Consider the following 17606-nt stretch of genomic DNA (forward strand, 5'->3'; position numbering starts at 1 on the left):
CACATGACATGAAAAATTCATGCAATTTTATCTGTGGAATTACTTCTGTTTGGGTATTGTGCATGTTTACTTTTTAGTTTGTTTTTAAAAACTGTCAGGTTGAGACTGGCGTTTAAATAAATGTGTGAAGTGGATTGGGCTAAAAGAATGCCCAGGGTGCAACTGATAAATATTTGAACCTTATCTTTTGCATTCTATATATAAGTTTGTCCACAGCAGTTTATAAATGAAACAAGAGGCTAAAGATTATTGGATAAAAAGTGACTATTTTTATTTCAGATTTGCAATAAGATTTAATTAGGCTGTATTCTTTCTTCCATCCCCAAAGCTCTAATTAATCTGTCACAAGATATCTAGCCAGCAAACCCCCCATAATTACAGCAGAATTCTTCTGTAGTATAATAACTCTTCCTCTTCTGCTATAAAAGCATTTATGCTCAGAGGGTCTATTGATGATACAAGAGAAGCAAATGTGATCCTGCTAACAAGTTTCACAACAGATTCTTCCTTCTGCTTTGACAGTTGGCCAAATGTTTCATAAGTTTTAATAAGCCACACTGAACTGAATTTTTAATTCCAGAAAAATAAGATTGGCCTGGTCTGAAAGCTAGTTTCATAAACGCACATACTTAATGGTTAGCTTGATTCTATTAATGTAGGTCTCTTGAGATTAGCTCATGCTGGCCTAGATCAATCTTTCCCAGCCTTGGAGAGAGGGATCCTGGAAGCCCAATCCTTGTATTCAGCCGATAGGACATGAGTTCCCCACCCCTAATGAACAGTGTTGAAATAAGAAAAATAAATGTTTTCCAGCCTCATGATCCATCATTCCCTCTCAGAATAACTTCTGTTTGGTAACTCTTAAGCTTTGTTTTACTTTTCCGATATTTTGAGCATGGGATCAGAAGGCAATAAAAATAGAAGAGTAAATAAATCTGCTTATTTTGTTTGCAGTCTTGACTTCTCTGTTTCTGTGGTTTTACTACGTTTGTCTCAATACTTACAATGAAAAATCCTTAATATTGCTAAACTACTAGCCTTGTATTATTTATAATTAGATCTTAAGCCATATAAGTTAGTTTGCTAGGTGGCCAAGATTTAACACAAGGACACTTTTTTAGCTCTTGCTTTAAAAAGCAGATCATACTGTTTGCCTGAAGTAAAAATAAAAGCTGGCAAAAAGCAAGAATTGATTTTTATACAATAAGAATTTAGTACTGACTGTAATTTGACTCTGGTTAATGTAATGTTCATTGGAGCAACTGTCAATTTTTAATGTTGTCTTAAATTAAATTAAAACTTCAGTTGCTTCCTTGTTTGAGTGAGTGTGTGTGTATATTGTCAAACAAATTACAGTGCAATGCAGCTGGTGCCTTTCCCCAGGTCATGCTTTTGACTTCTTCCTGTTTCCTGTTTCATCTGCAGAAGATAGGAAGAAAACAGACACAAAATAATCAAATTCTTTATTGGTGAAGAGATTATATATGTGGTTTCTTAGCCTGTAATATTGGAATGCTAAGTATTTACAAATATATATCTGGTTGTGATACTAATATAGCTAATCTTGTGATATGGGTAGTTATTTTATTTTGTTATACTTAATAGATAGGGTGAAATAACCTCAGATTAAATCTCTCCAGGACTGAGTTGTTATAGATCAGTAAATACTCAGGAATATTAGTTCCAATACTTTCTCTATACCAGGCCATGTTCTCTTTTGAAGAAGTTGGTGCATGGTTTGGGATATCCTGTTGGATTTATGGCTAATGCTTAAAAAGCAGGTGGAAGCTGTGACCACTGATAATCCTTCTTAAATCAGGATGCTCTGGTGTGAGTAACTCATGCTTTGATCATCACTTGATTGGCTTATTGTAAATTGCTCTATGTACTAATAAGTAGGGCATCCACCTTTAACAATGATTTCCAAGTTACAGTTGGTTCAGAAGGTGGCAGCGAAACAGCTGATGGATCAATTCAATCATGGCAGGATTACTTCTCTCATTAAGTCACTGTGTTGGTAACAACCTATGTAGACTAAACAAATGAATATCTGGTAACACCAAGCACTGCCTTGCCAGAATTGAGTTTGTCTATCTGGTGAGAACATCTCAGGAAGGTCCAAGAGTCTGTCTCTGCTATGAAGTGAACAGGACATGATTAAAACAATAAACCTTAACTCTTTATCTTCATTTTATGGAATGTAAAGCTCTTTCCTTTGTCAATTTGTACAGTTTTTTTCAAAAGAGGTTTATTTCAGTGAATTTTTTATAGAGTGGGCTATAAACCATGCAAAATAAATAATAAAATAAGAAGATAGCAGCGTCACGTCTGAAGGAGATTTCAAAAACCACAGAAAATAAAACTAAATTTAAGCCAACAATAAGAGAATGGCTTATAACGATGCAGTGGCTCAGTGGCTAAGATGCTGAGCTTGTCGATCAGAAAGGTCGGCAGTTCAGCGGTTCAAATCTCTAGCGCCGCGTAACAGAATGAGTTCCTGTTACTTGTCCCAGCTTCTGCCAACCTAGGAGTTCGAAAGCATGTAGAAAAGTAGAAAGTAGAAAAATAGGAACCACCTTTGATGGAAAGGTAACAGCGTTCTGTGCACCTTTGGCATCTAATCATGCTGGCCACCTGACCACGGAGACGTCTTCGGATAGCGCTGGCTCTTCAGCTTTGAAGTGGAGATGAGCACCGCCCCTTAGAGTCAGAAATGCCTAGCACATATGTGCAAGGGGAACCTTTACCTTTAAGAGAATGCAGTAAAAGGCACTTTTAAACCAGAAGTACTAAAAGAGCTTTTTGAAGCGGAGAATACAAAGAACTCTACTAGTAGTGAATTGAGCAATGTGGCCATTGCTATCCAGTATGCTATTAATTTTAAACTTTCAATGTTTTGGTATTGTCAGATTAAGAATAGAAGAAACATTCATTGTTACATTTGCTATGCACTGAGCAGATCTTCCAAACTTCAGTTTGATTTTGGTGTCCCTTATGACTAATTGTTAATAAGTGCTGCATAAATATAAGCCTTGTTGCTAGAAAGGTGGATTGAGCTATCATGAGAAAGGAATAGCACACTGAGAAAAAATAGTTTTTATTCCTAAAATCAGTTTATTTAAAAGTTAGAGTTGACTGATGACATTTATATAAATGTCAAAACTCTAGGGAGGGGAACATGTCAACTTTCCCCACTGGAAAACATCTGGTTAAAGTTACAATTCTCCATATTGATATAATGGAATAAACTGTACTGAACTTGGCAAGATATATTATGGTTAGGCATGTATTGGATTTCCTGGTGAAAAGACAGGGATTTTTTTTCTTTTGTGTGTGTAAAATTTGTACAGTATTATGTATAGGTTATGTTTAAGTCAAACTGATTTTTCTGGCTGTAAATTAACCATAGCTGGATAATACCAAGCAGAGAAAGTATCAAGTATCAACTTGGCACAATTTTAAAATAGTTTTGTTATATGAGGATAAAACAGGCAAAATCCATAGTTTGACCCATTACAAATTGGGAAGAATATTATGGGTCTCTCCAGCACCATCTGATCCCCCCCCCCCCAATGTCAGGGGGAATGCATATACTGGTGCATATGCATAAACACAACACATTCTTTTTGCTGTCATAGGTGAATAGTGTTTTTGATACCATAATTAAAGGCCCTATATAGATTCCTTCCCTAATATTTGAATTCTCTTCTAGCTTTCTCTCTGCATGGTCATATCAGTTGAGTATCTTCATATTTACAGAAGGCAACAATCCTATTTGATTATAACTTTTTAATAAAGAAAGCAGAGAATGAATTGTTTTCTTATAGGAAGGAAACAATCTATCTTTGGTGAGCATCATATTCCTGCCCACATTCACCCCTAAAATTTGGCACAAATGAACTAGAACTCAGCTCCAGAAAGCCTGGGTATCAGTTAGTACTATTCTCTGCCCCTAACAAACCACAAACTTTTCGTTTCCATGGAAGCTTATGTCTAACTACAATCTGCAAAGTTGGCAATCGTTGCTCCACCATCTGTAAAAAAAATAAAGCTCTGAACAATCAGACCTTGTAACATTACTGAATTCTAAGACCTGTACTTTGAGAAGAAGCAAATTGAATCCCATAACAGCAATCAGTTGTACTTTATTCTGAAAATGTGACAAATTCAGGAAATAGCTTTAATAATGGCATGCTTGGTGTACATGTTATAGCAGAAAGATATACAATACATCCGAATGTAAAATTTCATCTTTCCCTTCTGAATTCACCCTCAAAGCTTCTATCATGCTTCTCCACAGAGCCATCACTAAGGGTTTTTCCTTGCATAATTCCTTGCTGCAGGGATGGATTCCTGCCAATTCCACAAATCTCCAGTGCAGTTTAGAATCGGTTCCAGCTTCCACCCCCCACCCGTCCGGACATCATCAAGATGAAGAGCGAGAGGAGGAATTCTGGGAGTTGAAGTCCACAAGTCTTAAAGCTGTCAAGTTTGAACACCCCTGGGGGTTTTTTTCTAAAGGGTTGGGGTGCAAGGGTCTTTAAGACTTGCGTGCCTCAAATGCCAGAGTTTCTGAGCCAACATTTTGGTCGCTAAGCAAGAGCGTTGTTAAGTGAGTTTCACCGCATTTTATAAGTTGGCCACTCCCACCCATTCGCATGGCCAGCAAGCCACATCCACCCGGTCACATGGCCAGCAAGCCACTCCCACAAAGCAGACCACACCCACAGAAGAGGTTCTAAAAATTGTTGAAACCCACCACTGCAATGTTGTGACTCTTCTGGATTCATTTTTATAAACAGATTTTTTAGCAAAGCGTAAACGTGTACAGAAAAACTGTTCAGCCAAACTTTCTGTCAACCAGAATGACACCATTTCACCTCTTCTTGTCCAAGTGAAATCTTGTAGACTTGGACAAAAATTCACTTGGACAAAGTGATTCTACGTAGCTGTGGTGGTCTGATTCACTTTGCCATAGTAAAGAAGCTGTTCATTTCATCTTAACAAATTTGGGGCCTTTGCTGCATATGGAAGGCTGTTTTCTGCCTTCTTGCCCAACGCTGTGTGAAGTGCTTCCAGACTGGTTTGCTTTGGGATAACACACAGCTTTCTTTGAAGCTGCTCAGCTTGAACATATTTAGTTCATACAAGGGTTCGGGGCTGGGCACTTTCATTGCAACCTATTCTGAAAATATGACTAACTAAAAGAAGTACTGAATACTGACATCCAGTGCTCCAAAAGTACAATTTCACTATTATTCCATGCAACTTGAATAAATAGATGTATGCTAAATAAATGAATATGTAAATAACTAGAATGTGAATAATTGACACTGGCAATACATTCCACTTTTATAATAATAACATATTAATATAGTTTGATGTAGTGGTTAAGGCACCAGGTTTAGAAAACAGGAGACCATGAGTTGTAGTCCCTTCTGAACCATAAAAGCCAGCTGGGTGAATTCCCTCTCTTGGCCGAATCCTCCTCACAAGGTTATTGTTGTGGGGAAAATAGAAGAATGCAAGTGTTGGATATGTTGATTACCTTGAGCTATTTGTAAAAATAATAAAGGCGGGATACAAATGAATAAATAAAAATAAATACAAACATTTAGAAGGTTTTGCATCATAACTTTAGAATAGCAGGGGTAATTAAAGATAGATCTGCTTTATGTGTTGGCTATTATTTTATGTCTGAAATCTATTATATTTCTCAATTTATTAGGAATAAGAAGGATATGTATATATGAGCATCTGGGATTAAATATGAAAAACGTAATCATTCAGTTTGATGTGAAATGGCATCCTGTTTATGAAGCATACATTTCTAAATCAGGTGTTGATAAATTGGTGTCCACCAACAGGGTGGAGGCCCTCAGGCTGGATGCGTCACGTTCAGGCCACACCCACCTCAGCTCCACAAAGGGGGAAAAAGTCATGATATGTCACGTGATAGCTGGGTGACACACACACACACAAAATCTTGAGATTTTAAGTTTTCAATGGTCATCTACAATATATCATGGTATGCCAAAATCTTTCAATGTTTTGATGACTTCTTTTTTTACCCAGGCCATTTTTGTCACCAAGGGCTTCAGAGATATTGCTAGCTGCTGATAAACATTCAAGACAGTCTCTGCATTAGTTTTAAGTAGAGAACGTCCTGAGGAAAAGGTTGTGGCTGAACAGATGTGCTTCTTTTCTCAGTGTGTTGACACTACTTCTACCGATTGTCTTCTTATTTACTGTCTTCTTCTCTTACGCAGAGAGATGGTCAATGCATGGTTTTCTGAGAGAGTTCATACTATTCCAGTGTGCAAAGAAGGAACCAAGCATCACAGTGAAGCTTGTTCTTGTTCCACACGGACTGAGAGCACTAATTCCACACCACCGACTAGGAAGATATCTGCTTCTGAATTTGACAGACCTCTTAGGCCCATTGTTATCAAAGATTCTGTTGGAACAGTGAGCTTCTTGTCAGATACTGAAAAAAAGCAACAGATGCCTCTCCAATCTCGGACACTTGGAACCAATGCAGGGGATCAATGCTCAAGACTCTTAGAACTGGTGAAGGATATTTCTAGTCACCTGGATGTCACAGCCCTTTGCCATAAAATTTTCTTGCACATCAATGAACTCATCGCTGCCGATCGGTATTCCCTATTTCTGGTCTGTGAAGACAGTTCCAATGAGAAGTTTCTTATCAGCCGACTCTTTGATGTTGCAGAAGGTTCCACCTTAGAAGAAGCTTCAAACAACTGTATCCGCTTGGAATGGAACAAGGGAATTGTAGGCCATGTGGCAGCCTTTGGCCAGCCTTTGAATATCAAGAATGCCTATGAGGTAAATAAAGGATGCTTGCATGTGGTATATATTTGTGAACATTTTTATCTAGAGAGGCTGCTTTTTAAATAGATTAGAGCAGGAAAAACACACGACACATGCACGGAAAGCTATACTGAATTGATCAAAAGCTGCTTAGTCTAGCATCATGTTTTTACAGTTGTCAATGGGAAACCACAAGTAGGAGAGGGGAACGAAAGCACTCCTTTAGATGCATTCCCCCAGCAACCAATAATCACCGGTTCATTTTCACCAATATCATATTCCTTCTGGAAGACACCAAAAGCTTATATTTCATGCATCTCATAACTCCCTTTTAAATTGTGCAAGTTTGTAATAATGTTATCATGTCGTTTATTTAAATATTTTAAAATACTCTTTATTGCAAATTATTCCTAAAGTGGATCACAAATATCAGTTGTAACACGTATCATTTCTTCTCAAATGTTTTACAACATCTGCTCTCATCAACCAGCCACTGTTGAAGTGATATATAATCTGTCCTCATGATTACTGTTTCAGTGTAACAGTGGTTGGGTGACACTAGAAGGTGCTGTAAATCAAGGTGAAGAAATGACCAAAGACTTTGCTCTCAGGTTTCTAATCTAAAACAAAGGGCACCCAAGAATAATGGAATGAAAAGAAGAAAAAGAAAAAGGGGAAATAAATCCCACAGTCTTAAGGCACCAGTTATTTATATTATTTTTCTTAACATTAAAAGAATGGCTGTTAGCCATTCATTCTGTCAGGAGAACTAAATGCAGATGGCCTCTTAAGTAAAGGTAATCAAATAACAGTGCTTCTCTTTCTTTTGGTGTATAGCCTTAAGAACATAAGAATAGTATTTGGCAAGTAAATACATTCAAGGAACCACAAGCAGTGGAAGTAGTTCTTCTCTTTCATTGTTTATTTGTTTGTTTGTTCAAGTCATGTTGTTCCCCAGCAGATGATATAACCAGAAGATACAGGAATTAGACAGTGGTAAAGTAATTATCTTATTTCTAAATGGGTAGTTTAACCGATTTGCGTTAATCTTACTTCTTCTGAATTTCCCTATTTAGTTTCAGTCAGAAATTCCAAGTTCTAATATGGTGTGAGGTGAAGAAAAACATCTCCCGATCTGCATTTTTCAAAGCCTTTACTATTGTATGTACCCGCCCTATAATATTTCCTGCCCCTTTTAATTTTACTTTTAGCTAAGATTCCTATGGATTACATCCAATCATTTTGGTTGCCCTTTTTTATACGTTCCATCGTCCTCAATCTACTTCAATTGAGGTTTGTTGGAACAAAACTCTTGATCTACTTTCTTGATACTCAGATTGTTTTGAATACTTCTGTAATGACTGTGACCTGAACTGTACTTATTTACAAACTGTAAATACATGTAAACTGTATTTATGTGTGTCTGCCCATTTCTAATCACCCTGTGGTTCCATAATGCTCCCCCATTGTTCTCTGATACTCCCCAGCATGAAGTTAATGTTTTTGATAGTAACTGTAAGTGAACTGATTTACTACAGACCCAAATCTCTGTCCTTAAACCCTGTAAACATAAAGTCACCCTAGCCCTGTTTATGCTGAGCAAAATTTATCTCACATGCCAGGGCTGGCGGTTCCTCTTCTAATGATCTCACAGGATTGCATATCTTTAAATCTTAGCCATTCTAGTTAAATACTATGTCTTTTTAGAAGTAATGGGTCTCTGGCATAGTAAGAAGTACAATTCATCTTCTACTCAAGATGATCTGTTCCTCCTCTGCATGGTTTATATTTCACATTAGGTCTTACACTAAAAAGGATTGGGATTTAGATGCAAATATGGCATCTGTTATTAAATCATAATCTCTAGAGATGTTAATTTTATGTTTTCCTCCAAATAAAATATAGAATAGTACCAAGGTACAAGACTGAAATAGGTAGCCCATGACCAAAATATTGCAAGTGTTTTCTCTGCACAACTTTTTAACAGCTTTTATTTATTTGTAAAATTAAACAATCCACATAAAATAACCCTTGAGGGTGACTTTCTGGGAAATTTGGTTCACAACATTTGCTTTGATGAAGCCTGAATACTTTTATTTGATAGCTTTGAAGAATACAAAACATTGAGAGAAGAATTCTTTGTAATACGAGGGTAAGCCTTCCAAAAGATAAGTAATAAGGTATTTTAAACAAGTACCCATTCAAGACTTTTGGTTTAGGAAGCATTGAGAAGGAAAGGGACTAAATAGAGTACGTATGTCAAAAAAAGAAGCTTTAACTGAGAATGGGAGATTAATAAAGTGGGTAAGTGCAGTTACTCTGCAGCTTTTTTACTGATTGCTTGAATAGATTGTGTGAGCCACTGATGGAATGATATTCCCTGGATCTCAGTTTAATCCAAACCTACCATTTGAAACGTTATCTGCAGCTTGGTTTCCATTTATCAAGAATACAGAGGAGAGATTCTTGATAAGCTGCAAACTTCTTTCCTTTGGGATTCTGAGCTTGGTTGTTTTCTTGCTGACTAGCACTGATGATGTTACTTAGTTTGGGTAATGAACTAAATTCAAAAAAACAACCAAGCTAGAGAGCACCAAAGACCCGCCAAAGTAGACTTTGTATAGACCTTTAGGGGAAAAACAAATTCCTAAATATGTTGAATCTTCTTACAGTCTTTCTCAGAATGGAAATATAATTTTAAGGAAAAATTGTTAGTTAGATATCCCACGGTTTTATGAAATAAGTAAATGAGAATAATTTTTGAAAAAAGGTATGCACAGTTACATATTTTCTTTTTTTGCCAGGATCCCCGATTCAATGCTGAAGTGGACCAAATCACAGGCTATAAAACACAAAGCATTCTTTGTATGCCAATAAAGAACCATAGAGAAGAGGTAAATTTGAGCATCTTCCTTTTATTCCATTGTAACATTTCTATCTTTTGATTCTTTAAACTGCTTGTTCTTTTGTCTGCCTTGCTAAAAACGTTTATTTGCATATATTCCACAGAGTAACTTTTCATCTGCTCCATAAAATATGAAGAATTGGTATACAGCCAGTTTCTCCTTTCAGTGTTGTCATTTTCCAAATAGCATTAGCCATTTTTGGCAATGTCAGTGGGTCTGTATTTTCCTTCTGTAAATATCCAAGTTTGTTTAATTCATCTTGCCTTTAGTTCAACAGATTTGGCATTCCAGTGTAGTTTTATATAAGTTATTGAGAAATCAGTAGACTATAAATGTGATAGAATTAAAAGGGGCTATTTTAGAATCTTCAACATTCATTAGAATATTCCCTAGTAAAACTGGTGACATAAACATATAGCATCATTGTCTTCAGTTGGGGTGAAGATACATACACACAAATGCTTCCATGTGAATTAGAATCTTCCTTAACCAGGTTTCCAGCTCACATGGAATCAGCCCTTGAAAAAGCTAGTTTTGTGTTGTAAGCACAGAGACAGACTTGTCATTACTTGACCAGCTTTATAGGAAGTGGAGAGCTCTCTCTGCTTCTCACCTGTTGAATTGAAGTCATAAAGGTGACATCAGGGCATGTTTTGGTCCATTTGTTAATACAATGGTTTCTGTAAATCAGCGGTGTCAGAGTCACATTGTCACAGTGGCTTCACGTGACGTGTCTAGATTCTCCCCCCCCTTTGCTAAACGGTGTAGGGACCAGCGCATGATGCATCCTGCCCATGGGCCATCAGTTTTATACCCCTGCTGATGTCAGTGTTTTTAATAAAAGCTTGAAACTAAATACTGTTTCAAAATTGTTAAAGCAGCAGAAAAGTCCTTATGTAGAATTATTATTTATTAAATTTTACTTGCTGAAACTAGCCTAGAATAAAATAATTTGATGGCTCTGGCACACAAACAGCCTTTTCCTCCTTTGTTCCCCTAGAGATCGGAATGCAAGATTGGGAAGTATTAGAGAAAAATACTCTAAAATAACAATATAATTACCTGGAGCTTTTTTAAGGCACTTTGAAATTTCACCAGGCTGGGCAGTTTTGGTGAGGACTGTGCCTAATCCATTAGCCAAGTCTTTCTGGAAGGCTGAGAACAGCCTTTTCCAAATCCTGACCCAATGCAATGTAATGTTACCCAAATTGTTTGGTTTAAAGAAACGGCTTTATCAAAGTGAAATGTGTTGCTTCGTGCATGCCTGTTGCATTGCAGCAATTATTCCCTAAAATTGCAAGGAAGTTCAGCATGTCGGGAAAAACACCCTGGAGAAAAATGAGGTTTATGGACCAGGCTGATTCCCAGCAGCATATCATTAAGATGTCAAGAAAAGAAAAGAAAAGTCTTTGAGAAGTATATTCTAATTAATAAACAAACTTTAATACGAAAAATAATAAAAGTAAATAAAACAGAAGTTAACTAATTGTTACATTTTGATAATAAAAGTTCCGTCTGCCAGCTTTTCTTGGCAGGCGGACAAAGATCAGAAGGAAAAGCTCTGGAATGTGTGAAGACATGCGCAATAAATCACTTTCAGATAACTTTGTTTTATGACCTGCGCAATAAAGCTTTCTCAGTTTAACTCTTCAGTGTCAGTTTCAGTCAGTTCATGTCTAGCAAACTTTTTAACATCGTGACACAGCAAACAATTCAGGATGAAAATAAATTGGGTTCAATTCATTATCCTAGAGCAGTGATGGCGAGTGCCGAAAAGGAAGTATGCACACTCGTTGGGGCCGCAAACTGCAAGAGCAGCTGCCCAGGAGGAATGTGCGCACCAGAAAATGAACTTCCAGTTTCCTGTGCGGACATGCATACCGGCAAGCTAGTCTTCCAGTTACTGGTGTGCATGCGCACACAATGATCAGCTGGCCAATGTGCATGCTCATGCCGGAGAAAGGAAGACCAGCTCTTTTCCAGCACTGCTGCACACACAAAAGTCAACTAATTGTTGTGCGTGCATGCACGCCAGAAACCCAGAAGAGAAATGGGTGATGCCGCACGTGCCAGGCAACATGGCTCTGCATGCCACTTTAGGCACGTGTGCCATAACTTCGCCATCACAATCCTAGAGCAAAATAGGAAAGATGCATCTGTGGGCAACTTTCATGATGTCTGCTGATTTTATTTGTTCACCTAGATTATGCAGATCTGTTAAAAATGAGAAATATTTTTGGTTTTTTTGTCCCAAAGATGCTTATCTATCTATATCTATGGACATTCTCAGTCATCCAGGTCATGGTTGTCTCAAAGGTACTTTTCCAAAAGGCAACTGGGCTTTTTTTTTTTTGTTTGAAAAAGTTTCACTTCTCATCCAAGAAGCTTCTTTAGTTCTGACTGTCAAAACTGAAGAAGTTTCTTGGATGAAAAGTGAAATGTCTTCAAAGAAAAAAAAAAGAGTCCAGTTGCCTTTTGGAAAAGTACCTTTGAGACAACCATGACCTGGATGACTGAGAATGTCCATAGATATTTGATTTTTGCTAGAAAACAAAGCTCCAACCTCACTCATCATTTTTATTCTAATAATGTCTTTGGAACTTTCCCAGGCCATAAGCGAACTTGGGATTGGTTGCAATCCTGTTTTGCTTGGGAAAGTGCCTGCATGCCAATTTTTTTTTTAAAAAAAAAACCTTGGCAATCACTAAAACTGGCCCCAAATCAACTAAAACAACTGAGTTGACCAGAATTGGGAGTGATGCCTGACTTCAAAACTCCAGGACAGGAGGTTTTGCTCCGTCTATCCTTTATTCAGACATGTGGCTGAAACAAAACAAGAACATATCAAGGCCTTCAGTCTGCAAGACTATGTTCATGATAGTTTAACGTTTATGATAAAGTTCTGACTTTAAGAGGTCTTTGGTGTATGGCAGTTTTTCCTCTCCTTTTCAATAATCCCAAAGCGACCAAAGACTAATATTTATTTATTTGTTTGTTTGTTTGTTTGTGAAACGTGTACAAGATAATGAATATAAGTATGAACATCAACATGAACAAAGGAAGTAAATACAGATGAATGGAGACAGTACGACAGGGATGTTAGGTACACTGGTGCACTTATGCACTCCCCCTCTACGGCTCTCTTAAAAATGGAGTGAGGTCCACGTAGACAGTTTGAGACTGAAGCTGTTGCTGAAGTCGTATTTTCGGCAATTGAGTTTGAAGCGGTTTACCTTGAGTTTGTATCAATTGTTTGCCCATGTATTATTGCAGTTGAAGTTGAAGAAGTCGTTGACAGGCAAGACGTTGTATCATACAATTTTGTGTACTATGCTTAGATCAAAATCATCTAATATATCTGAACCATATCATGTTGGGGAACCTTATTAATAGCAGATATATAGTCAAGCAACTTTTTAATTGGTGGAAAAACCGAAGACATTTTTAGAGTGAAATAACTGAATTGTTTAAAATAATTACTCAGTTTGGTATGGTTCTTGACAGTCAGATCATTTGCCGCCTTAAGCATAAGAAGAATACATTCCCTTTTGTATATTTTTAAAAGGAAGCATTTTGGAAAGTTTCACAGGGAAAGCTTTTTCTTTCTCTCTGGCCTTTCAACTCTCTTACCAGAAGGTTTTCATCATTCTAACCATAATAACTAACTGACATATTTCTGGAATGAGACATGATTCCTGAATCAGCCCCTGAACTATAATATACTTCAGCTATCTTTTATGCTACTTCCACTATCATATAGGAAATTGCTAGTTCATTGTCTCCATCACACCAGAAACAAACAAACTAACTAACTAAAAACTAAAAAATGCCGAGTATTAGGAAGAGTTAAAGGAAGTTGCTTCTCTTCAAGCTGTCACCAGTGCCTTCCAAAGATATCATGCCTTTCAGCAGTTGCTAATCAACCATAAGCATATTTTCACTGTCACACCTAACTCTCTAACAAGTGATGCCTCAGTGGCTTGGCCATCTGGATGCATGTAGTGCCAACAATTCCATGTGCTGAGCATTTGTTCATGAAAAGTGCTGAAGGCAATAGCCTTGTTGCATATGGAGAACTATGTGTTAAAAAAGAGACAAAACTATGCCTATATTTTCTTTTTTTGGTAGAGAGAAAAAAAAAACAAGATGAAGAGCCCATCCTTATTTTTACCCTTTTTTTGGTCCCAGTGCCTGTCTTATGCTTTTGAGGGAGTTAACCGTCGCTAGACAGCCTATGCCCATTGGATCATTGCTTCAGAGACAGTTAGTTATATAAACAAAGAAAAAGAATGACCATGGGTAGGCAAAAAAAGCAGTGAGACCTAGAGCTATTTCTAACTTCCTGCCGGCTTCCCAATTGAGTTTCCTTTGGAAAGCTGGCAGGGAATATAGAAATCTTCCTTCCTTCCTTCCTTCCTTCCTTCCTTCCTTCCTTCCTTCCTTCCTTCCTTCCCTCCCTCCCTCCCTCCCTCCCTCCCTCCCTCCGTCCCCAGGAATAATACACAGGGTCTCTCCCTTCCCCGGAGGAAGGTAAAGTGCTGTTGCTAGGTGGGAGGGAGCCGGGGATTGTAAGATTGCCTGGGAAACTGTCATGGAACTTTGAACATGAAGACCATGTGACTACAGCAAACCAGCCACTGCTCATTGAAGCAGCTACAACTTCTCCAAATTTGATTTCTAAGGAATAGTGGGTCCTAGAATTTGGGACACATTTTAAGTTAGTCCATTCGAGGTATCTTAGCTCAAAAATTGTCCTATGATGCATTGTTTCGCTCACTTAAAAAGCACAACAACAACAGTTTTAGTGGTATATAGAGATGGACATATGGAGAATAGCAGATTAACAGGCTTGAAACTGATAATAATGTTACAATTTAATGCCTCTTTATCTATGTCTTTTGAATAAAGTGGAGATGTACGTATTATTTCTTATTATTATTTATTATCTTTCCAATAAAAAAATGAAAAAATGCACCTTCTTTACTTTATTATCAATGGTCTGGAATGCCCTCCATAAAAGATATTCAGATGAAAAAAATTATTCAGTTCCTGTTGAACTTTGCATGACTTTCACCTGTTTTGTCAATTGAGTTTTGTCAAATGTTATCGTACCAGGTATTTTTATTATGCTTCTACACACACACACACACACACCGTTTTATTTTAAGAATCTTTCATGACCTTGTCTGAGGCTGAAGAACAAGGTAAACATAATTTTATAACTACAGTATATTTGGATCCCAACTGTTTTTCTTATGAACGTCTACAGAACGTGCAGTTTTATTGAAGCTCTGAACCAATATTGGCAGTAGCTTTGAAAATCTTTGGTATGGTGGGCACTCAGGAAGTCATCAAGAATCAGAAAATGGGATACGTGAACCTTATTCCCTGGAACAGACAATTGTTCTTCGCTCAATTTTGTAAGAAGAACTTGTTTAAAACAGTAAACTAAATTTTAAGAACAGTATAGAGGTTTCTGTGAGCAACGTGGGACTGTATAGCTTTGCCCATTCTGCTGAATCAGTTTGAAACATGTCTCTTCATTTTGTATAAATGCCATTATAGCTCTTTATTCAGAACTTGCTTTTTTTTTTTTTTTTGCAAAAGCTCAAACATTTATTTCTCTTGTTTATTTTCTATATTGAATAATATTTTAATCTGGCATTGATACAATGGAATATTAAAACATAATATTCAGTAAACAAACAAACAATCGTGAAAATTATACTAATTTTGCATTTAAAGCAGTTATTTTATTTTTTAAAGTCTGACCACAGTAAGGAGATGGTTTGCTTATTATTTAGGAAACAGAAACAAAAAGAGGTGAGGTTAGAGTATGCTTGTTAGAGAGCAGACAAAATGAAGCTGATGAATATCTTTATACACATTCTCATATTCTGTAGGATATAAAACAGAAGAAACTGTCTAGAATCCCCTCTAGAGTTTCATGATAAAGAAGGAAATTTCCTTGAAAGGTCATTATTAATAAATAGCTAACTGGTTTGAACAATGTTTTCAAGTTTAATCTCCAACAGGACCATAGCAGCAATATAGCTGTAGAAAACAGTGCAATTTAAACGGAATGCAAATTTCATTTTAAAAGATGCATTTCTGTCCAACGGAGGCATTCTTGGATTTAGCAAAGTTTTCCCTTAAGTTGTCTTTATTGAAGTCATCTCAGGAAGTAACAAAATAAAAAACAGACATGCTTAGCTCAGTAATAACATAAGGTAAAAGAAAGGACAGATGCTCCCTCTGGAATTAGAAGTAGTTTTTTCACAGAATGAAATCTGAGATCTGTATGTACAAGAATGCAACACGAAACATCCAAATTAAAATAAAACGTTGACTGCATCTAGCAATGCTAAAGAAATATCTCTGGCCTGTGGAGCAAGGCTTTTGGGGAATAGAGAAAAATGGTGTGGTTTTTTAGTTGTGTTTTTGTGGGAGCTAAAAAGTCAGTTTACTTATTTTAAGCAAAGAAAAAAGAAAAATTACTCCGTAGCGTATGATACACAATAAAAAGCTTCCTTTTTGAAGTAAATGAAACTTCTGAAAAAAAGCAGTGATAAATAAATCACTTAAAAGAAAAAGAAAGGAAACAATTATCATAGCTCGATGGACATTACCATCAGGAAGCTAAAAAAGAACTTTCCAAAGCAGAATAGATGAAGACATTTCTAGACTCCCTAGCCACATTTAATATTAAATAAAGACAAAATCAAGCTATTTTCAGAAATACAGCTTGTACTCTATTAAGAGGGCCTGTTTGAGTAAAAATGTGGAATATAAACAGAAATGATGGCAATTATGGGTGTGAGGATGAAAGGGAAAGAACACTATTTAGGAGCCACAGTGGTGCAGTGGTTAGAAAGCAGTACTGCAGGCTACTTCTGCTGACTGCTGGCTGCCTACAATGTGGCAGATCGAATCTCACCAGGCTTAAAGTTGACTCAGATCTTCCATCCTTCCGAGTTGGGTAAAATGAGGACCCAAATTGTTGCGGGGCATGATGCTGAGTCTGTAACCCACTTAGAGAGGACTGTAAAAGCATTGTGAAGTGATATAGAAGTCTAAGTGCTATTGCTACTTAATCCTCCCCTAATACAAATCTAGGCTTTGACTCCTGACTCCACTTGTATCGCAGTTGGGAGCAATGAGGGAGAGATCCCATATAATAACAACATTTAAATAAACTTAAATAATCACGTGGGTCACGCAATGACACTGCCCTGGTAACAAAATAGTAGCTGAGTATTAAATCGTAGAAGAAGAAAAATAAAATGGGTGGAATAAAAAAGATTGCAAAAATGCAAAATTGTGTTTTGCATTTAACAGTCTTGTCTCCTGACTTGTCTCCTGATTCTGCTTTAGAATCACTTTAGAAAACACTTGGGATGTAATAGATTAAATATATAACAAAGAGTCAATATTCTAGGCCTGGTCAATATGACATGATGGCAACAGGCATCTAAAACAATTTTACCACGGGTGGGCAAACACAGTATAATAAAAGGTTGCAATTTAGCTGTCGTAGCTACAGGAATCCTCCATGCTATACTGCTTGCTCCATTAAGGTCATATTTCAGATCAAATAAAATCTTTATTACAGTCATAGACTAGCATAATTTTAATCGTGCTTCTTCACTGTAAGCTTTTTCTCTCTGCTCTGTTCTGTGGCTTATGTGTCAGCCTCACTAAGTAGATTAGAAAACAACTCCACAGGAAGGTTAAATCAGAAATTAAATAAATAAATAAATAAAAATAACAAACCAATAAATAAATAAAACCACGTTTCCTGAGACTGGCTATTATAACAGATTCTTCCAAATCTGATTGTAAATATGACCTATTTCATAAAATCCCGAT

General features: G+C 36.9%; 1 protein-coding gene across 4 annotated transcripts in view; it reads left to right on the plus strand.

Moving 5' to 3' along the window:
- The window catches only part of PDE5A (phosphodiesterase 5A), a gene marked incomplete at its 3' end in the record, with an annotated part of 105111 nt that overhangs the window by 32720 nt on the left and 54785 nt on the right, over positions 1-17606 (plus strand). For all 4 annotated transcript variants that reach the window (XM_081959958.1, XM_081959959.1, XM_081959956.1 and 1 more), the window contains 2 exons: positions 6270-6846; positions 9636-9725. In XM_081959958.1, coding sequence (XP_081816084.1) covers positions 6274-6846; positions 9636-9725 — 663 coding nt within the window. In that variant the 5' untranslated portion in view covers positions 6270-6273. The remainder of the gene's footprint in view (positions 1-6269; positions 6847-9635; positions 9726-17606) is intronic.

Source organism: Natrix helvetica (genome assembly GCF_964273705.1).
Source record: "Natrix helvetica genome assembly, chromosome: 7".
Taxonomy (NCBI): Eukaryota; Metazoa; Chordata; class Lepidosauria; order Squamata; family Natricidae; genus Natrix; species Natrix helvetica.